Source organism: Scomber japonicus, chromosome 14 (assembly GCF_027409825.1).
Source record: "Scomber japonicus isolate fScoJap1 chromosome 14, fScoJap1.pri, whole genome shotgun sequence".
Lineage (NCBI taxonomy): Eukaryota > Metazoa > Chordata > Actinopteri > Scombriformes > Scombridae > Scomber > Scomber japonicus.
The window spans coordinates 4,053,125-4,075,570 of record NC_070591.1 but is presented as its reverse complement, the minus strand read 5'-3'; the positions used below and the strand labels follow the sequence as shown (position 1 = coordinate 4,075,570).

The following is a 22,446-nucleotide window of genomic DNA, read 5'->3' as shown; positions in this document are numbered from 1 at the left end:
GAAGGCAGGAAGGAAGGAACCCTCGCTTCCATCAGATCTCAGATTAATTACTCTGAGACAGACAACGTCAAGAAGCAGAAGGTTAAAAAGGTTTTTATTGAATAATTCAAGCGTTAAAACTTCCTGTCTGAACATTTCTGAGATAAGAGCCTTCAGAGAAACCCTGCTGATAGGCCGACGGAAACCATGACGATCACAGCTGCATCTTTTAAAAATAGACTTTTTAAAAAATGCAGAAAGACGCATTGACCCTGTCTGTTTTGACTGTTCCTTCTTTCCTTCCTTCCGTCTGTCCTTCCTCACTCCTTCTCTCTTTCCTCCCTTCCTTCTTTCCTTCCCTCCTTCGTTCCTTCCTTCCTTCTTTCCTCCTTCCTTGGTTCCTTCCTTCCTTCTTTCCTCCCTCCCTCCTCTTATCTTCCTTCCTCTTTTCCTTTCTCTCTCCCTCCCTCCTTCCTTCCTTTCTTCCTCCCTCCTTCCTTCCTTTCTTCCTCCCTTCTTCCTCTCATCTTTCTTTTACTTCCTTCTTTCCTCCCTCCCTCTCCATGGAAGGTTCCTTCTTTCCTCTGTCCTTCTTTCCTCTTTTCCTTTCTCTCTCCCTCCCTTCTTCATTCTTTCCTCCCTCCCTCCCTCCTACCTTTCTTCTTTCCTTTCTTCCTCCCTCCTTCTTTCCTTCCATACTTCCTCCCTCCCTCCCTCCCTCCTTCCTACCTTCAGTCCTTCTTTCCTCCGTCATTTCCTTCCTCCCCCTCCCTCCTTTTCTTCCTGCTTCCTTCCTTCCTTCCTTCTTCCTCCCTTCCTCCTTCCTTCCTTCCATCCCTCCATTCCTTCCTCCCTTCTTCCTCCAAAGACAACATGATGGTTAAACTAAGTCATTTTTCTAACATTTTGAACACTGAACAAACTATTTAGAAGTGAATTTCATTTTCCCTCTGAGGAAATTATAAACTTAAATATCCTGTGTTGCTTAAATTAGCGTCGGAGTTTGAGTGTTTGGACTGTGCAGCTGCATCTTTATGACATTTTATAAAGTTAGCACACATGAGGATAAGTTTTAAAAGTCGAGTTAATTCCAGTATTGACTTCACACTCAACTCAGAGCGGAGTGGACTTGTGTCTTTACATGCGACCCTGTAATAATGATTTATACCTTTAGACCCTGAAGTTACACTCAAGTGTCCTTGAATGACGAACTGAATCCCAACAATGTCCAAGAGCTCCGTGGCTCAACCTCACCTCTGATCTCCTCTGTAAGGGTGAGGAAGAGGCTAAAGCTCTACAACAGGGATGTCAAACATGCGGCCCGTGGGCCAGATACGGCCCCGCCGAGGGGTGTGATCCGGCCCACTTGCCATCCTGTATTCTTTTCCTTCATTCCTTCCTTCCATCTGTCCTTCCTACCTTCCTTTTTTTCCTTCTGTCCTTCCTTCCATCTGCCCTTCCTTCCGGCCTTCCTTCCATCTGCCCTTCCTTCCTTTCTTCCTTTCATCTGTCCTTCCTACCTTCCATTTTTCCTTTCTTCATTCATTCGTTCCTTCCTTTCTTCCTTCTGTCCTTCCTCCCTACCTTCCATTTTTCCATTCTTCGTTCCTTCCTTACATCTGTCCTTCCTCCCTTCCATCTGTTCTCCCTACCTTCCATTTTTCCTTTCTTCGTTCTTTCCTTCCTTCTGTCCTTCCTCCCTTTCTTCCTTCCTCCCTCCCTTCCTTCCGACTGTCTGTCTGTCCTTCACTGTCTGTCCTTCCTACCTTTCTTCCTCCTTCCTTTTGCCTGTCTTTCCTTTCTTTCATCTGTTCTCCCAAACTTCCTTTTTTCCTTTCTTCCTTCTGTCCTTCCTCCCTTTCTTCCTCCCTCCCTTCCTTCTGTCTGCCGACTGTGTCTGTCCTTCCTACCTTTCTTCCTCCTTCCTTTTGCTTGTCTTTCCTTCCTTTCACCTGCTCTCCCTACCTTCCTTTTTTCCTTCCTTCCTTACATCTGTCCTCCCTCCCTTCCTTCTGTCTGTCCTTCCTTCTTTTCTTCCTTCCGACTGTCTGTCTTTCCTTCCTTCCCTTCTTATTTCCTTCCTTCCTCCCTTCTGTCCCTCCATCTTTTTAATGATCCGGCCCACATGAGATCAAATTGGTCTGTATGTGGCCCTCGAACGAAAACGAGTTTGACTCCTCTGCTCTACAACAATTCACCAAATACTTTCTATGTCGGCAGGGTCTGAATATAAGAACGAGAAAACAGAGAAATTCAATTATTCTGCTCCAGCAATTACATGATAATGCAATCAAAGCTGGATTCAAGGCAAGTTTGAGCACAAAAAACAAATAAAAACCCAAAACTATGATTACACCTCATTTAACTATGACCAGTAGCAGTATTTAGCATATTGCATTATTTCTTCCCTTTATTCCACAAAAATAAAGATGGTGATTACTCTGACGGCAGCTCATATTAAATTTGACCATGACCTGCTGTGGTTTTATAGAGAAATCACTCATCCACTGAAAATCTAATCGGTGTAGAGCTAGAATAATTAGTCAGTTAACGGATTAGTTAAACAAAAGATGAACTATTCTGATGATGAAACAGAATTTAAGCCCCTTTTTGATACAAAAATGCATCTCAGATTTGAGATTTGAAGCTTTTCTGTGTCATACATGATGTTAAACTGAATATCTGTTAATCAGACATAACAAGGACATCACCATTAACCCTCCTGTTGTCCTCGAGTCAAGGAAGGAAGAGAGGAAGAAGGGAGGAAAGGAAGGAGGGAGGAAGGAAGGAAGGACTGAAGGGAGGAAGGAGGGAGGGAGGAAGAAGGAAGGAAAGGAGGGAGGGAGGAAGGATGGAAGGAAAGAAGAAGGAAGGGAAGGACGGAGGGAGGAAGAGAGGAAGGGAGGAAAGAAAGGAGGATGGAGGAAGGAAATATGGAATGGAGGAAAGAGAGAGGAAGGAAAGAAAGAGAGAAGGAAGGAGGAAGGAAGGAAGGTAGGAGGGAGAAAGGAAAAGAGAAAGGGGGAAGGAAGGAAGGAAGGAAGGAACAGTCAAAACAGACGGGGTCAATTTGACGACAGGAAGGTTAATAAGTTTTTCGAGCCGCCAGATTCAACAGATTCAATGCAGCATTTAAATCCTACAGTCTGAACAGGATTCATATAAAGGGATATTCTCTCATTTGGTGTTTGGACGACGACGGCGGCGGCAGCGGTGGAGGAAATCGCTGTCTGACACACAATTAACATTTGAGTCGAGTCCCACCGGAGCACTACTACAAGGTTATACCTCATTAGCACCGCATCATGGAATAAATGTGCTGCCGAGAGTGGAGGGAGTCTGCTGTGTGTGTGACAGTCTAACATAATGTGAAGGGGGGCGTCTTCAGCTATTAGGAGTCTGCTCTGTAGCATGGAAACAAGTAAATTAATGGCAAATCCATGTCATCATTTTGTATTGGTGTGCAGCCTGGCTCTCTGGTTACCGACTATAATCAGATTATATACATGTAAATGTTGCTGCAGCTTGTACAGAGAGGAGAGGAGAGGAGAGCAAGGCTTAGAAACACTGTCTTCAAAATCTATACTCAATGCTAGAGATGGTTGGATGAACACATGTACTTTTCTGCATCACATCCTCTGTAAACTAACTCGTATCTACAGCTGCTTGATACTCAGGACTCTACAGGTGAAGGAGGGAGGGAGGAAGAAGGAAGGAAAGAAAGGAAGGAGGGAGGAAGGAAGGAAATGATGGAGGAAAGAAGGACGGAAGGGAGGAAGGATGGATGGGAGGAAGAAGGAAGGAAAGGAGGGACGGAGGAAAGAAGGATGGAAGGGAGGAAGAGAGGAAGGGAGGAAGAAGGAAGGAAAGGAGGGAGGAAGAAGGAAGGAAAGGAGGGAGGAAAGAAGGATGGAAAGGAGGGAGGGAGAGAGAAAGGAAGGATGGAAGGGAGAAAGAAGGAAGGAAAGGAGGGAGGAAGGATGGAAATGAGGGAGGAAAGAAGGACGGAAGGGAGGAAGGATAGATGGGAGGAAGAAGGAAGGAAAGGAGGGAGGAAAGAAGGATGGAAGGGAGGAAGAGAGGAAGGGAGGAAGAGAGGAAGGGAGGAAGAGAGGAAGGGAGGAAGAAGGAAGGAAAGGAGGGAGGAAGAAGGATGGAAAGGAGGGAGGAAAGAAGGATGGAAAGGAGGGAGGGAGGGAGGGAGAGAGAAAGGAAGGATGGAAGGGAGGAAGACGGAAGGAAAGAAGGACGGAAGGGAGGAAGGATGGATGGGAGGAAGAAGGAAGGAAAGGAGGGAGGAAAGAAGGATGGAAAGGAGGGAGGGAGGGAGGGAGGGAGAAAGGAAGGATGGAAGGGAGGAAGAAGGAAGGAAAGGAGGGAGGAAGGATGTAAGGAAAGGAAGGTAGGAGGGAGGGAGGAAGAATGGAAACATGGAAACAAGTAAATTAATGGCAAATCCATGTCATCATTTTGTATTGGTGTGCAGCCTGGCTCTCTGGTTACCGACTATAATCAGATTATATATACATGTAAATGTTGCTGCAGCTTGTACAGAGAGGAGAGAGGAGAGGAGAGCAAGGCTTAGAAACAATGCTAGAGATGGTTGGATGAACACATGTACTTTTCTGCATCACATCCTCTGTAAACTAACTCGTATGTACAGCTGCTTGATACTCAGGACTCTACAGGTGAAGGAGGGAGGGAGGAAGAAGGAAGGAAAGGAAGGAAGGAAATGAGGGAGGAAAGAAGGACGGAAGGGAGGAAGGAAAGAAGGACGGAACAGAGGAAGAGAGGAAGGGAGGAAGAAGGAAGGAAAGGAGGGAGGAAAGAAGGATGGAAAGGAGGGAGGAAAGAAGGATGGAAAGGAGGGAGGGAGGGAGAGAGAAAGGAAGGATGGAAGGGAGGAAGAAGGAAGGAAAGGAGGGAGGAAGGATGGAAGGAAAGGAGGGAGGAGGGAGGGAGGAAGAAGGAAGGAAAGGAAGGAGGGAGGAAGGAAGGAAAGGAGGGAGGAAGAAGGAAGGAAAGGAGGGAGGAAGAAGGATGGAAAGGAGGGAGGGAGGGAGGGAGAGAGAAAGGAAGGGTGGAAGGGAGGAAGAAGGAAGGATGGAAGGTAGGAGGGAGGGAGGAAGAATGGAAACATGGAAACAAGTAAATTCATGGCAAATCCATGTCATCATTTTGTATTGGTGTGCAGCCTGGCTCTCTGGTTACCGACTATAATCAGATTATATATACATGTAAATGTTGCTGCAGCTTGTACAGAGAGGAGATGAGAGGAGAGCAAGGCTTAGAAACAATGCTAGAGATGGTTGGATGAACACATGTACTTTTCTGCATCACATCCTCTGTAAACTAACTCGTATCTACAGCTGCTTGATACTCAGGACTCTACAGGTGAAGGAGGGAGGGAGGAAGAAGGAAGGAAAGAAAGGAAGGAGGGAGGAAGGAAGGAAATGAGGGAGGAAAGAAGGACGGAAGGGAGGAAGGATAGATGGGAGGAAGAAGGAAGGGAAGGAGGGAGGAAAGAAGGACGGAAGGCAGGAAGGATGGATGGGAGGAAGAAGGAAGGAAAGGAGGGAGGAAAGAAGGACGGAAGGGAGGAAGAGAAGGGAGGAAGAAGGAAGGAAAGGAGGGAGGGAGGAAGGAAGGAAATGAGGGAGGAAAGAAGGACGGAACGGAGGAAGGATGGATGGGAGGAAGAAAGAAGGAAAGGAAGGAGGGAGGAAGGAAGGAAGGAAAGGAGGGAGGAAGAAGGAGGGAGGAAAGAAGGACGGAAGGGAGGAAGAAGGAAGGAAAGGAGGGAGGAAAGAAGGATGGAAAGGAGGGAGGGAAGGAGAGAGAAAGGAAGGATGGAAGGGAGGAAGAAGGAAGGAAAGAAAGGAAGGAGGGAGGAAGGAAGGAAATGAGGGAGGAAGAAGGACGGAAGGGAGGAAGAGAGGAAGGGAGGAAGAAGGAAGGAAAGGAGGGAGGAAAGAAGGACGGAAGGGAGGAAGAAGGAAGGAAAGGAGGGAGGAAGAAGGAAGGAAAGGAGGGAGGAAAGAAGGATGGAAAGGAGGGAGGGAGGGAGGGAGGAAGAATGGAAACATGGAAACAAGTAAATTCATGGCAAATCCATGTCATCATTTTGTATTGGTGTGCAGCCTGGCTCTCTGGTTACCGACTATAATCAGATTATATAGTACATGTTAATGTTGCTGCAGCTTGTACAGAGAGGAGAGAGGAGAGCAAGGCTTAGAAACAATGCTAGAGATGGTTGGATGAACACATGTACTTTTCTGCATCACATCCTCTGTAAACTAACTCGTATCTACAGCTGCTTGATGTTGCTGGACTCTACAGGTGAAGGAGGGAGGGAGGAAGAAGGAAGGAAAGGAAGGAGGGAGGAAGGATGGAAGAGAGAAAGAAGGAAGGAAAGGAGGGAGGAAGGATGGAAATGAGGGAGGAAAGAAGGACGGAAGGGAGGAAGGATGGATGGGAGGAAGAAGGAAGGAAAGGAGAGAGGAAAGAAGGACGGAAGGGAGGAAGAGAAGAAGGGAGGAAGAAGGAAGGAAAGGAGGGAGGAAGAAGGACGGAAGGGAGGAAGGATGGATGGGAGGGAGAAGGAAGGAAAGGAGGGAGGAAGAAGGAAGGAAAGAAAGGAAGGGGGGAGGAAGGAAGGAAATGAGGGAGGAAAGAAGGACGGAAGGGAGGAAGGATAGATGGGAGGAAGAAGGAAGGAAAGAAAGGAGGGAGGAAGAAGGAAGGAAAGGAGGGAGGAAAGAAGGAACGAAAGGAGGGAGGAAAGAAGGACGAAAGGGAGGAAGGATGGATGGAGGAAGAAGGAAGGAAAGGAGGGAGGAAAGAAGGAAGGGAGGAAGAAGGAAGGAAAGGAGGGGGGAAGAAGGAAGGAAAGGAGGGAGGAAAGAAGGATGGAAAGGAGGGAGGGAGGGAGGGAGAGAGAAAGGAAGGATGGAAGGGAGGAAGACGGAAGGAAAGAAGGACGGAAGGGAGGAAGGATGGATGGGAGGAAGAAGGAAGGAAAGGAGGGAGGAAAGAAGGATGGAAAGGAGGGAGGGAGGGAGGGAGGGAGAAAGGAAGGATGGAAGGGAGGAAGAAGGAAGGAAAGGAGGGAGGAAGGATGTAAGGAAAGGAAGGTAGGAGGGAGGGAGGAAGAATGGAAACATGGAAACAAGTAAATTAATGGCAAATCCATGTCATCATTTTGTATTGGTGTGCAGCCTGGCTCTCTGGTTACCGACTATAATCAGATTATATAGTACATGTAAATGTTGCTGCAGCTTGTACAGAGAGGAGAGAAGAGAGGAGAGCAAGGCTTAGAAACACTGTCTTCAAAATCTATACTCAATGCTAGAGATGGTTGGATGAACACATGTACTTTCTGCATCACATCCTCTGTAAACTAACTCGTATCTACAGCTGCTTGATGTTGCTGGACTCTACAGGTGAAAAAAATCAACTCAACTCAGTGTCTCTTGAGAGGAAAAGGGAAAAAAAAGAAAGGTCTCCCTCTCCCATTTTCTCCTGGATTTGAGAGTAAATATTGGGATTCAGACCAGCAGATTTAGAGTCGCTCTGTTCATATTTACATTCCCACTGTTGCCATACCGACGCTTTCCCAAATGATACAACATGTTCGTGATGAATAAGCTGTTAGGTGCTCTGCAGAATTATTTGGCTGTGAAGTGAAGACTATGCTAATGTGGTGAATGATGATGAAGGGGTGTGATGACTCTGATGAAGACTGTTTGTGTGACTGCTAATGAGGTTTTTTTTTTTTTGATTGATGATTTAATGTTTAGTGAAAAAGGTGAAAATAAAAAACTGGGGTACCTCACGTGTTGTGCGTCGTTTACTCCTCCTGAAAATGTGACACTTCAGAAAAGAAAGAAGTTGGTTAAAATCAAGCCTGTAATGTGCTATCAGGTTATTCTGTAATTTAATAATAAACTATTTACTAGGCTTTACAGGATCAGGGTTTTTGGGGCCGATCATCGATCAGTGAGTTTAAATAAACCGATCACTGATCCAATCACGTCTTCTTTGTCCACGCTCCGTGTCTTAAACTCGGCTTCTCCTCCTCGTGTTCCCTATCCAGGTACATTTGTGGTGTTGAAACATTTTGCAGATGCTTCCCTACGAGGTTCTTTAGTGTTTTATCTGTCTGCCCACAACAGCCACATGTTGGTTTGAATCCGACAGCTCATGGTTCAAGATTCAAGATTCAAAAAACTTTATTGTCCGTCACATCGAGACAAGGCTCAAAACTAAACATGTCGGTGGTGTGGGACTTCTTCGGAGTAAATGAGACAGATAAAACACAAGCCATCTGTAATCTGTCCTTCCTTCCCTCCTTCCTTCCTCCTTTCTCCCTTCCTTCTGTCCTTCTTTCCTTCCTTTCCTCCCTTCCTTCTGTCCTTCCTCCCTTCCTTTCCTCCCTTCCTTCTGTCCTTCTTTCTTTCCTTCCTTCCTTCCTTCCCTCCTTCCTCCCTTCTTCTTCATCCCTTCCCTCCTCCTTTCCTCCCTCCGATAAAACACAAGCCATCTACAATCTATCCTTCCTTTCCTCCCTTCCTTCTGTCCTTCTTTCCTTCCCTCCCTCCCGTCCTTCCTTCCTTCCTTCCCTCCTTCCTCCATTCCTTTCCTCCCTTCCTTCCTCCCTCCCTCCTTCTCTCTTTCTTTCCTCCCCCCTACGTTCCTTCTTCCCTTCCTTCTTCCTCCCTTCCTCCTTCTCTCTTTCTTTCCTCCCCCCTACCTTCCTTCTTCCTCCCTTCCCTCCTCCTTCCCTCCTCCTCCCGTCCTCCCTCCGATAAAACACAAGCCATCTGTAATCTATGCAACGGGAGCATCTGCAAAAAGTTTCATTGATGACGACATTAATCGGATCGGTGAATTAAGACATTACAGCCGATCTCACTAATTACATAAAATGCTAAATATCAGCCGATCCGATATAGCCGATCAGAAAAAGCCTACTATTTACCCCATATTATATAATAAATTAATCATAATATTCAAAACCACAGCCTGAAAACTGACTGGTGCAATAAACAGTCTATTGATCAAGCTGCTGCCTGAAGTCATGTTCATAATGTTCTGTGGTGAAGTTAAACTTCTGAATTGCTGAGGCTCGTTTAAAATGGATTTAAAGAAGTGGAAAACACTTCTACTACCTAAGATTGACAGAAACCCAGCTTTCCCCCCACTGCACAATGTGTGGGGAAATTAAGAAAGGTTTGATAAATGTCCGACACTTGGGAGTGGAAACCAATTATTCTTGTTCTGATTCCTTTAGAATTTTTTTTATTTTTTTTAATCTACTCCTCCGGTAGAAATAGCCTTAAAGGAAATGGAAGAAAAGTTTTATTGTTGTGGTCAATTGTTTTCCCCAGTTCTCTACATCAGGGCATTAATAAGCTACAAGTACTGAAACAACTTGAGGACTCAAAGAAACAGTCTTCAATAACAGAAACTCTTCAACTTGTCGACTTCTTACTTTGGTATTTGTACAGATGAAACAAATATTATATTTTGTGTTAATGAGTTTTAGAGTTGTTGGCAAATGGATTTTACATTTGGATGAACTCAGACTACCTTCTTCCCCTTGTTTCCAGCCTTTGTGCTAAGCTAAACTTATGCCATAATCGCCCAGCTTTAGGCTTGAGGTTGACTTGGTGCTGATTGAGTATTCTCAAAGTAGGATGTGAAAATAAGCATCATTTTAAAAAAAACCCAGCAGAAGAAGAAGAGCAGTAGTAGTAGAGTTGTTATGCTTTTGGTGCATCGTCGACGTCATGGTTAAAACTGTTGCAGGCCGATTACGCAACGATTGAAACTGTTGCAGAATAATTTCGTCACTTCCAGAGTCCAGACGGTCCTATCAAGGTCCTACTCTGCAACGGCTGAGAGGACGACCCTCTAAAGTTCCTGCTTCCTTCATTTTACCCCCAACTTCCTTAATGGAAACTGGACTAGTAACTCTCAACACCACCTCACCTCTGTCTATCAGAGCTCTCAGCTTTACAGTCGGACATATGATGCAACACAGCTTTGGACAGACAGAGAGGCAACAGTGCCCTTCCTGCGCCTAGTCTGCCGGAAAAATAAAGGTTGCAGTTGAGTAGACGGACCTTCAATGTGGCCCAGGACACATTTGCATACCCACTACTCAAAGATCGTTACCATATGTGGTCCAGGCCGCCTCTGAATGTGGTCTGAATGATTGGATCTCTATTAGATGTGTACTCAAAGCTGTCCAGTTGTGATCAGATAATAGCAGCTGCAAACAGGGCCAATCCATCTATATTTATCTGGCAGATATGAGTGTGGTATTGATCTTCTCTCATGTAACTCTTGGCAACAGAGCAACTACTGCTTTAAAGCCTTTTTAAGGAAGGAAGGAGGGAAGGAAAGAAGGAAGGAAGGGAGGAAGGAAGGAAGGAGGGAAGGACAGAAGGAAGGAAGGAAGGACGGAAAGAAGGAAAGGAGGGAGGGAGGGAGAAAGGAAAAGAGGTAGGGAGGAAAGAAGGAAAAAAGGACTGAAGAAGCAAGGAAGGAAGGACGGAGGTAGGAAGGAAGGAGGGAGGGAGAAAGGAAAAGAGGAAGGTAGGTAGGGAGGACAGAGGAAAGAAGGAAGCGAGGAAGGTAGGAAGGAAGAAAGGAAGGAAGGAAAGAAGGAAGGAAGGAAGGGAGGTGGAGGAAGGAAATAAGGAAGGGAGGAAAGAGAGAAGGAAAGAAGGAAGAAAGGGGGGTGGAGGAAGGAAAGAAGGAAGGGAGGAAAGAGAGAAGGAAGGGAGGAAGGAAGGAACAGTCAAAACAGATGGGGTCAATTTGACCCGGGAGGACGACAGAAAGGTTAATGAAAGCATTTTCATTTTACTCATCATCGAATCTGCTTTAAAACTTCTCTTTACACTGCTTTAGTAGTTTGTCAAACTGAGAGGAATATATATATATATATATATATATATATATATATATATTGATCTTCTCTCATGTAACTCTTGGCAACAGAGCAACTACTGCTTTATAAAGCCTTTTTTCTCCTGCACAAAGTCCTCTGTGCTTCTACTGTGTTATGCTGTTATGCTGTCTGCTTGTAAAATATATGTAGTTTCTTTGTCCACACAACAATATACATACATAAAACAACATCATGCATCTTTTCAGTTAGCTGCAGACCGGCTTGTCATGACCAATTTGGGTCACTCGCATGATAGAAGTACTGACACTAGTTTAATCTTTCATGTCATGTTAAAAAGAAGGCATTAAAAGTTTATACTTCAGACTCCTGATGGGATTAGATGTAAAGCGCTACTACTACTGTGGGCTGCAGAGTCTCTTCATCAAGCGTTGCTGGACCAAAAAGTGTCTCAGAGTCTCTCACTGCTGCATTCATGTATTATGTTCAAAACCAACAGGCTCTCTCAGAGACGCATATTAGTGGTGTTACACTCTGTGTTGTTCATAAAAGGGTAGATTTTGAGATTTTGGAGCCACAGAGGGAAGATATTAATATGTATGTGTTCTGTATATGCTTATGCCATTTTGTGCCTATGTTTTGACTGTTCTTTCCTTCTCTCTTTCCTCCCTGCCTTCTTTCCTTCCTTCCTTCCTCCCTTCCTTCTTTCCTCTGTCCTTCCTACCTACCTTCCTCTTTTCCTTTCTCCCTCCCTCCTTCCTTCCTTCCTCTGTCCTTTTTTCCTCCCTACCTCTTTTTTTTTTTTAATATGTATGTGTTCTGTATGCTTATGCCATTTTGTGCCTATGTGCTGTATGTATGCATGTGTAGCAAGAAGAAGATCCCCACTCTGTCTGTGAGGAAGCCCTAAAAACATGAAAGTGGAAGCATTGTTACAGATTGAAGTGCTGGTGTCGCTCTGTTGTGCTCCATAAGGGCTGAAGGGAGTATTTCGGGTTAAGAGAAGAAAGGAAGGGAGGGAGGAAGGAAGGAAGGAAGGATGGAAGGAAGGGAAGGGAAGGGAAGGAAGGGCGGAGGAAAGAAGGAAGGAAGGAAGGGCGGAGGAAAGAAGGAAGGAAGGAAGGTAGGGGGGAGGAAAGAAAGAAGGAAGGAAGGAAGGAAGAAGAAAGGGGGATGGAGGAAGGAAAGAAGGAAGGGAGGAGAGAAGGAGGGAGGGAGGAAGAACAGATGGAAGTAAGGAAAGGAAGGAAGGAAGGAAGGATGGAGGAAGGAAAGAAGGAAGAAAGGACGGAGGAAGGAAAGAAGGAAGGGAGGAGAGAAGGAGGGAGGGAGGAAAGACAGATGGAAAGAAGGAAAGGAAGGAAGGACGGAGGAAATAAGGAACGAGGGAGGGAGAAAGGACAGATGGAAGGAAAGGAAGGAAGGACGGAGGAAATAAGGCAGGGAGGAAGGAAAGGAAGGAAGGAAGGAAGGAAGGAAGGAAGGAAAGAAGGAAGGGATATTGGGATATTTACAGAAGTTACCAAATATAATTATTTGCCCAATAAAGGGTTAAGAAGAAGAAAGTACTGCAGAGATGTGATAACACAATCTAAGCAATGCCAACACGCACCACTAAATACAACCTCAAAAACTATATATAAAGAGGTTGAAGGTTAAGTGAGGCAGAAATGTACTGAAATGTGAAATGTGATAATGCTGAATCACTGCTCAAAAATGGAGCCTGGCATCCTTTGACGTAAAGAGAGGGTCACACAGTCCAGTCGTAAATATTAAGAAGTCCTTGATATGTCTGATTTCTTACGATACGACTGTTGTAAAACTTGTCCTGACTTTTTTTTGTTCTTTGGAGGAGACAGGATGGCTAAGGAAAAGCATACACAACTCCTCTTTACGATCTTTTTGTTCTTTCTGCTTTGCTATAATGAGGCTGGAAGTTGGAAGTGAGATGACAATGACGCAGCTTTTGTCGGGGGGGGCTGTTTGCTTTGTCCGTTTCCTCCTGGGACCTTAACTTTAACCGTCCTGATGTCCTCGAGTCAAGGAAGGAAGGGAGGAAGAAGGATGGAAAGGAGGGAGGAAGGAAGCAAGGAAGGAGGGAGGGAGGGAGGGAGGGAGGGAAGGAGGGAGGGAGGGAGAAAGGAAAAGAGGTTGGGAGGAAAGAAGGAAAAAAAGGACAGAAGAAGCAAGGAAGGAAGGAAGGAAAGAAGGAGGGACAGAAGGAAGGAAGGAAGGAAGGAGGGAAGGACGGAGGGAGGAAGGAGGGAGAAAGAAAAAGAGGTAGGGAGGAAAGAAGGAAAAAACAACAGAGGAAGGAAGGGAGGAAGGAAGGAAGGAAAGAAGGAAGGAAGGAGGGAGGAATGAAAGACGGAAGAAAGGACAGAGGAAGCAAGAAAGGAAAGAAGGAAAGAACGAAGGACGGAAGGAAGGAAGGAAGGAAGGAAGGAGGGAGGGAGGGAAGGAAGGAAGGAAGGAAGGAAGGAAGGAAATAAGGAAGGAGGGAGGGAGGGAGAAAAGAAGGAAGGAGGGAAGGAAGGAAAAAAGGAAGGAAGAAGCAAGGAAGGAAGGAAGGAAGGAAGGACGGAGGGAGAAAGGAAGGAGGGAAGGACAGAGGAAGGTAGGACGGAAGGAAGGAAGGAAGGAAGGAAGGAGGGAGGGAGAAAGGAAGGAAGGAGGGAGAAAGGAAAAGAGGAAGGTAGGAAGGAAGGAGGGAGGGAGAAAGGAAGGAGGGAGGGAGAAAGGAAAGGAGGAAGGTAGGTAGGAAGGACGGAGGGAGAAAGGAAGGAGGGAGGGAGAAAGGAAAAGAGGAAGGTAGGTAGGAAGGACAGAGGAAACACAGTCCAGTCGTAAATATTAAGAAGTCCTTGATATGTCTGATTTCTTACGATACGACTGTTGTAAAACTTGTCCTGACTGGAATTTGTTTTTTTTTTTTTTTTTTTTGTTCTTTGGAGGAGACAGGATGGCTAAGGAAAAGCATACACAACTCCTCTTTACGATCTTTCTGTTCTTTCTGCTTTGCTGTAATGAGGCTGGAAGTTGGAAGTGAGATGACAATGACGCAGCTTTTGTCGGGGGGGACTGTTTGCTTTGTCCGTTTCCTCCTGGGACCTTAACTTTAACCGTCCTGATGTCCTCGAGTCAAGGAAGGAAGGAAGGAAGAAGGAAGGAAGGGAGGGAGGAAGAAGGGAGGAAGAAGGAAGGACGGAAAGAAGGAAGGAGGGAGAGAGGGAGAAAGGAAAAGAAGTAGGGAGGAAAGAAGGAAAAAAGGTCAGAGGAAGCAAGGAAGGAAGGAAGGATGGAGGGAAGGAAGGAGGGAGGGAGGTAGGCAGGAAGGAAAGGAGGGAGGAAGGAAGAAAGGAAGGAAGGAGGGAGGGAGGGAGAAAGGAAAAGAAGTAGGGAGGAAATAAGGAAAAAAGGACAGAAGAAGCAAGGAAGGAAGGAAGGAAGGAAGGACAGAGGGAGGAAGGATGGAGGGAGGGAGAAAGGAAAAGAGGAAGGTAGGTAGGAAGGACAGAGGAAAGAAGGAAGGAAGGAAGGAAGGAAAGTAGGAAGGAAGGACAGAGGGAGGGAGAAAGAAAAAGAGGAAGGTAGGAAAGAAGAAAGGAAAGAAGGAGGGAAGGAAAGAAGAAAGGGGGGTGGAGGAAGGAAAGTGGGAAGGGAGGAAAGAGAGAAGGAAGGGACAGAGGGAGGAAGGAAGGAGGGAGGGAGAAAGAAAAAGAGGAAGGTAGGTAGGAAGGGCAGAGGAAAGAAGGAAGGGAGGAAGGTAGGAAGGAAGAAAGGAAGGAAGGAAGGAGGGAGGGAGGGAGGAAGGACAGAAGGAAGGAAGAAAGGGGGGTGGAGGAAGGAAAGTGGGAAGGGAGGAAAGAGAGACGGAAAGGGAGGAAGGAAGGAAGGAGGTCAAAAGTTAAAGTCATATTAAAAAGATGAATAAATGTTATCTCTTTTCATTTCCCTTCTATTCCCAACTTTACTGAAACCCCCACTTAACTGTGACCCCCAAACCAGCGGACTTAATGAAGCATGAACCCCCCGACAGATTTAGTATAATAGTGCAGAGGAGTAGAGGAGAGGAGAGGAGAGAGAAGCTTGAGTTCAGGTACTTCAGCTGAAGGATGATCTCTTTCCTCCCTCCCTCCTTCCTTCCTTCTCTCTTTCCTCCCTCCACCCCCTTTCTTTCCTTCCTTCCTCCCTCCCTTCTTTCCTCTGTTCTTCCTACCTACCTTCCTCTTTTCCTTTCTCCCTCCCTCCTGCCTGCCTTCCTCCCTCCGTCCCTCTTCCTTCCTTCCTCCATCCCCCTTTCTTCCTTCTTCCTTCCTTCCTTCCTCCATCCCCTTCTTCCTTCCTTCCTTCTTCATCCCCTCCTTCTTCCCTCCCGCCCTTCTTCCTTCCTTCCTCCCTCCCTTCTTCTTCTTCCTTCCCTTCCTCCATCCCCCTTCCTTCCTTCCTTCTTTCCTTCCTCCCCCTTCCCTCCCTCCCTCCTTCCTTCCTCTCTCCCTCCTTCTTCCCTTCCTCCATCCCCCTTCCTTTCCTTCCTCCCTCCATCGTTCCTTCATCCCCCTTCCTTTCCTTCCTTCCTCCATCCCCTTCTTCCTTCCTTCCTTCCTCCATCCCCCTCCCTTCCTTCCTCCCTTCCTCCATCCCTCCTTCCTTCCTCCCTCCCTCCTTCCCTTGACTCGAGGACAACAGTAGGGTTAAAGCAGACATACAGTAGAGTCCAACATGAAACCACTTTACTATTCAAGTGAATGGGAAGCTGCTGTCTTATTAGCAGCTTGTCAATCAACTGTGAAGCAAAAGAAGTATTTAAAGAAAATCAATTTCAGCTCCATGACAGCATAATTTTACTTGATGCATTATATTCAGATATACTATATCTGTCTCAGAGCCAAACACATAAAAACTGTAAATACTCTATCCAAGTAATGAAGAGCTGAAGAGTGAAACTGAAGGAGATGGATGTGTTTGTTCTTTTCAAAAATCGACTGAGCTGAGAAAGAAAATACAAAATCAGGCGATTCTATAAAGCTGGAAGCTCTGAGAGGACCTCACGGAGTCGCTCTCTGACTCTCACTCTCTCCCTGACCTCTGTGAGGCTCTATTAAGTGTCGGCCCATTAATCTAAACCTGCTGCCTTCCCCTGCTGGATCAAGGAGAGAGAGAGATGGAGGGATGGAGGAAGGAAAGAAAGAAGGGAGGAGAGAAGGAGGGAGGAAGGAAGGAAAGGACGGAGGAAGGAAAGAAAGAAGGAAGGAAGGAGGAAAGAAGGAAGGAAGGAAAGTAGGGGGGAGGAAAGAAAGAGAGATGGAGGGATGGAGGAAGGAAAGGAAGGAAGCACGGAGGAAAGAAAGACAGATGGAGGGATGGAGGAAGGGAGGAAGGAAGGAAGGGAAGGAAGGAAGGAAGGGAAGGAACGAGGGAGGAAGGAAAGGAAGGAAAGACGGAGGAAAGAAGGAAGGAAGGAAGGTAGGGGGGAGGAAAGAAAGAGAGATGGAGGGATGGAGGAAGGAAAGAAGGAAGGGAGGAGAGAAGGAGGGAGGGAGGGAGGGAGGAAGAACAGATGGAAGGAAGGAAAGGACGGAGGAAGGAAAGAAGGAAGGAAGGAAGGTAGGGGGGAGGAAAGAAAGAGAGATGGAGGGATGGAGGAAGGAAAGAAGGAAGGGAGGAGAGAAGGAGGGAGGGATGGAGGAAGGAAAGAAGGAAGGGAGGAGAGAAGGAGGGAGGGAGGGAGGAAGGACAGATGGAAGGAAGGAAATACAAAATCAGGCAATTCTAAAAAAAACTGGGAGCTCTGAGAGGACCTCACGGAGTCGCTCTCTGACTCTCACTCTCTCCCTGACCTCTGTGAGGCTCTATTAAGTGTCGGCCCATTAATCTAACCTGCTGCCTTCCCTGCTGGATCAAGGAGAGGCCGAGATCCCGCTGCTGCCAGACATGACCCTCAGAGAGAGAGAGACTGATTGAAGGGATGAGACAGAGAGATGCTCTAAGGGTCAATTTCAGACGTTGTAAAAAATGCTCTCTGGTGAACATACTGCACGTCTCCTCTCCTGAAGCGACTCTGACTGTGAGCAGCTCGGAGGATTGGGTTTGTTGTTGGTTTATTTTTGGCAGACTGGGAATCAGTCCTGTGATAGCAATACATGCCAGCTATCTGTATTTCAGAGTCAACTAAAAAAACGTCCTCCGCTACCAACACATTATTAACAATGTCAGATTATTTGACATTTGAATCTTATTAAACTGTGTTAAGCTGTTTTTGACCACTAGGGGGCAACATTAACGCTCATTTTAGCTCTATGGTATGGTCCCCATTGACTACGGACATCAGTGTTGTGCCTGAACACGTTCAATGAATGGTTTGTGAACGGCTCTCTCTCACAGTTTAATTTCGTTCAAGAGAGAGCCAGATTTCTATACAGCTTTCCAGGCGAAAACGCGGCTAAAACACACCGTAAACAGCCTTAATATGTAGCGGAAAAAACACCTAATCTAGCAACAGCAGCCACCACAGAGTCACATCGCTGCATGCATCATCAAACAAATAAAGGCAGCAGCAGCTTAGACATATATACTAACCCTAACCCATGTATATATGAGCAGTACTACCATAGACATATATACTAACCCTAACCCATCTATATATGTTTATGAGCAGCACTACCATAGACATATATACTAACCCTAACCCATGCATATCTGTCTATGAGCAGCACTATAGACATATATACTAACCCTAACCCATCTATATATGTTTATGAGCAGCACTATAGACATATATACTAACCCTAACCCATGCATATCTGTCTATGAGCAGCACTACTATAGACATATATACTAACCCTAACCCATATATATATATGTCTATGAGCAGCACTACTATAGACCTATATACTAACCCTAACCCATGTATATATGAGCAGCACTACCATAGACATATATACTAACCCTAACCCATGTATATATAAGCAGCACTATAGACATATATAGTAACCCTAACCCATGTATATCTGTCTATGAGCAGCACTACCATAGACATATACTAACCCTAACCCATGTATATATGAGCAGCACTATAGACATATATACTAACCCTAACCCATCTATATATGTTTATGAGCAGCACTACTATAGACATATATACTAACCCTAACCCATGTATATATGTGTATGAGCAGCACTACCATAGACATATATACTAACCCTAACCCATGTATATATGTCTATGAGCAGCACTACCATAGACATATATACTAACCCTAACCCATGTATATATGTCTATGAGCAGCACTACCATAGACATATATACTAACCCTAACCCATGTATATATGAGCAGCACTATAGACATATATACTAACCCTAACCCATCTATATATGTTTATGAGCAGCACTATAGACATATATACTAACCCTAACCCATATATATATATGAGCAGCACTACCATAGACATATATACTAACCCTAACCCATGTATATATGTTTATGAGCAGCACTACTATAGACATATATACTAACCCTAACCCATCTATATATGTTTATGAGCAGCACTACTATAGACATATATACTAACCCTAACCCATCTATATATGTTTATGAGCAGCACTACTATAGACATATATACTAACCCTAACCCATCTATATATGTTTATGAGCAGCACTATAGACATATATACTAACCCTAACCCATGTATATATGAGCAGCACTACTATAGACATATATACTAACCCTAACCCATGTATATATGAGCAGCACTATAGACATATATACTAACCCTAACCCATCTATATATGTTTATGAGCAGCACTACTATAGACATATATACTAACCCTAACCCATGTATATATGAGCAGCACTACTATAGACATATATACTAACCCTAACCCATGTATATATGAGCAGCACTATAGACATATATACTAACCCTAACCCATCTATATATGTTTATGAGCAGCACTACTATAGACATATATACTAACCCTAACCCATGTATATATGTCTATGAGCAGCACTACCATAGACATATATACTAACCCTAACCCATCTATATATGTCTATGAGCAGTACTACCATAGACATAATATACTAACCCTAACCCATGTACATCTGTCTATGAGCAGCACTACCTCAGACTCTGCCTCCACCATCTGCATCTTCCTATTATTACTTAAAACCATTGAAATCTGACGCATAGTTTCAGAGTTAAAACTGATAAAATAATTGCTGTCTGTGGTTTTATATGAGCTGTGGCAATAATTTAGAAAAAATAATAGCTTGCACAACATATTGAAAAAAAAAGGACTATGAACTAGGAACTGAATTAGTTCATTTTAAAATTAGAGAACTGAACTTTGAACTAGTTCATGTAGAAAGTGAACTTTCCCAACACTGCCAGACATAATGGTACGTTCTATTTGTACTCAGAAGTCGGGATTTCCGAGTTCCCAGTTGGAAAATTTCAACTGGATAACCCCATGAAGTCGGATTTAAGACTCGGAATATCGAAGAACATCATCAGCCCCGACCTCAAAATCCAAGATGACCGCTGTGTGCATCAATAGTGTTATTATAATAGTAAAATATTGCTATTATTAAGTTTGATATTTCTGTTAGACTAAAGAAAGCACCGCCTGCACTACTACAATCTGTACTCTGCTGGGACTGTTTGACCTATGTATGAACTTCCTCTTATCAAGATTGGAAAAATACAGAAATGTATGTTTCGTCACAGAACCAGCGGCTGTTTCCTGTTATTAAATATGTCGTAAGTTACAGTAGCATTGTATTAGCCTGTCACAGCTTCATATATTAAGCCTTTATAGGGGACTCATTGAAAGGAAGGGAGGGAGGAAGGAAGGATGGAAGGAAGGAGGGAGGAAGGAAGGAAGGAAGGAAGGTAGGGGGGAGGAAAGAAAGAGAGAAGGAGGGAGGGAGGAAGGGAAGAAAGAAGGAAGGAAGGAAGAAGAAAGGGAGATGGAGGAAGGAAAGAAGGAAGGGAGGAGAGAAGGAGGGAGGGAGGAAGAACAGATGGAAGGAAGGAAAGGAAGGAAGGACGGAGGAAGGAAGGACCGAGGAAAGCAATGAAGAAGAAAGGGAGATGGAGGAAGGAAAGAAGGAAGGGAGGAGAGAAGGAGGGAGGGAGGAAGAACAGATGGAAGGAAGGAAAGGAAGGAAGGAGGGAGGAAGGAAGGAAGGAAGGACGGAGGAAAGAAAGAGAGAAGGAGGGAGGGAGGAAGGGAAGAAAGAAGGAAGGAAGGAAGGAAGGAAGAAAGGGGGATGGAAGAAGGAAAGAAGGAAGGGAGGAGAGAAGGAGGGAGGGAGGAAGAACAGATGGAAGTGAGGAAGGAAAGGAAGGAAGGACGGAGGAAGGAAAGAGGGAAGGGAGGAGAGAAGGAGGGAGGGAGGAAGGACAGATGGAAGGAAGGAAAGGAAGGAAGGAAGGAAGGAAAGAAGGAAGGTAGGATATTTTGAGATATTTACAGAAGTTACCAAATATAATTATTTGCCCAATAAAGGGTTAAGACTATAAAAGAACTATTGCTTCATGTATTCAGTCACTGCACTGCTGTCTGACTGACTGACTCGTCTCTTTGCTGCAAGACGGTTAAACACTGGAGACTTCAACGACTCTGTGACTCGGAGAGGATTTTCGTAATAAAAGCTGTAGTAATATCCTGTTTCGCAACACTTCCGTCTTATTTGTGTCTCATGTTCATGAACTGTCATTGCTATCAATGGCTAAGCTGGCTGGAACTGGTCTTCTGACTTCTTGAACTGGAATATTTCAAACTCGGTGTGACGTCAATTTCATTAACTTCTCTTCACACTGCTTTAGGAAAAAGGACAGAGGAAGCAAGGAAGGAAGGAAGGACAGAGGGAGGGAGGAAGGAGGGAGGGAGGGAGAAAGGAAAAGAAGAAGGTAGGTAGGAAGGAAAGAGGAAAGAAGGAAGGGAGGAAGGTAGGAGGGAAGGAAAGAAGGAAGTAGGAAGGAAGGAGGGAGGGAGGGAGAAAGGAAAAGAGGAAGGTAGGTAGGAAGGACAGAGGAAAGAAGGAAGGGAGGAAGGTAGGAAGGAAGGAAGGAAGGAGGGAAGGAAAGACGGAAGGAGGAAGGAAGGAGGGAGGGAGGAAGGAAAAGAAGAAGGTAGGTAGGAAGGAAAGAGGAAAAAAGGAAGGGAGGAAGGGAGGATGGAGGGAAGGAAAGAAGGGAGGAAGGACGGAGGCAGGGAGGGAGGGAGAAAGGAAAAGAAGAAGGTAGGTAGGAAGGAAAGAGGAAAGAAGGAAGGGAGGAAGGTAGGAAGGAAGGAAGGAAGGAGGGAGGGAGGGAGAAAGGAAAAGAGGAAGGTAGGTAGGAAGGAAAGAGGAAAGAAGGAAGGGAGGAAGGTAGGAAGGAAGGAGGGAAGGAAAGAAGGAAGGAGAAAGGAAGGAGGGAAGGAAAGAAGGAAGGAGGGAGGGAGGGAGAAAGGAAAAGAAGAAGGTAGGTAGGAAGGACAGAGGAAAGAAGGAAGGGAGGAAGGTAGGAAGGAAGGAAGGAAGGAAGGAAGGAGGGAGGGAGGGAGAAAGGAAAAGAGGAAGGTAGGTAGGAAGGAAAGAGGAAAGAAGGAAGGGAGGAAGGTAGGAAAGAAGTAAGGAAGACAAAAGCTAATAAGAGCTAGTAGTAATATCCTGTTTCGCAACACTTCCGTCCTATTTGTGTCTCATGTTCATGAACTGTCATTGCTATCAATGGCTTAGCTGGCTGGAACTGGTCTTCTGACTTCTTGAACTGGAATATTTCAAACTCGGTGTGACGTCAATCCCGGCTCCGACCTCCAACTTCCAAGGTAAAGGAAATGCAGCATTAATATCCGACTATTTAGCTCAGGGGAAAGGAAAGATGGAAGGAAGAAAGGAAGGAAAAGAAGGAGGAGAAGGAAGAGTAGACAGGAATGAAAGACGGAAGGAAGGAAGGAAGGATGACAGGCAGGCAGGAAGGAAGGAAGGAAAGAAGGAAGGAAGAAAGGGAGGAAAAGAAGGAGGAGAAGGAAGAGTAGACAGGAATGAAAGACGGAAGGAATTTAGGAAGGAAGGAAGGATGGAGGGAAGGAAGGAAGGTAGGAAGGAAGGATGGAAGTAAAGAAGGAAAATAAGACAGGAAGGAAGGAAAGAAGGAAGGAAAATAAGACAGGAAAGAAGGAAGAAAAAGAAGACAGGAAGGAAGGAAGGAAGGGAAGATGTAAAGAAGGGAGGAATAAGGAAAGTGGGCCGGATTGGACCCCTCGGCGGGCCGGATCTGGTCCACGGGCCGCATGTTTGACATCCCTACATTATGCCAATATCAAAAATATTCCAGGACCACATGCAATTATCATGAATGTTCTTTTCCAAAAATCAACATTTAAATGTCAAGTCTGTAACTAATAACCGTTTATTATTAACAGCGGATACTTATATAATCTGAATAGGTCTAAGGAGGGTTCTTATCCTGCCATAATAATAATAATACTCCACCACAGGGGTGTCAAACATGCGGCCCGTGGGCCAGAACCGGCCCGCTGAGGGGTGCAATCCGG

The 22,446-nt window shown here is 45.2% G+C and overlaps 1 protein-coding gene across 1 annotated transcript in view; it reads right to left on the bottom strand.

Moving 5' to 3' along the window:
• Positions 1 to 22,446, bottom strand: part of LOC128373277 (kinesin-like protein KIF20B) — a 90,803-nt gene that overhangs the window by 11,221 nt on the left and 57,136 nt on the right. Inside the window, exon 34 of the mRNA XM_053333567.1 lies at positions 7,810 to 7,851. Within this exon, the coding sequence (XP_053189542.1) occupies positions 7,810 to 7,851 (42 nt within the window). The remainder of the gene's footprint in view (positions 1 to 7,809; positions 7,852 to 22,446) is intronic.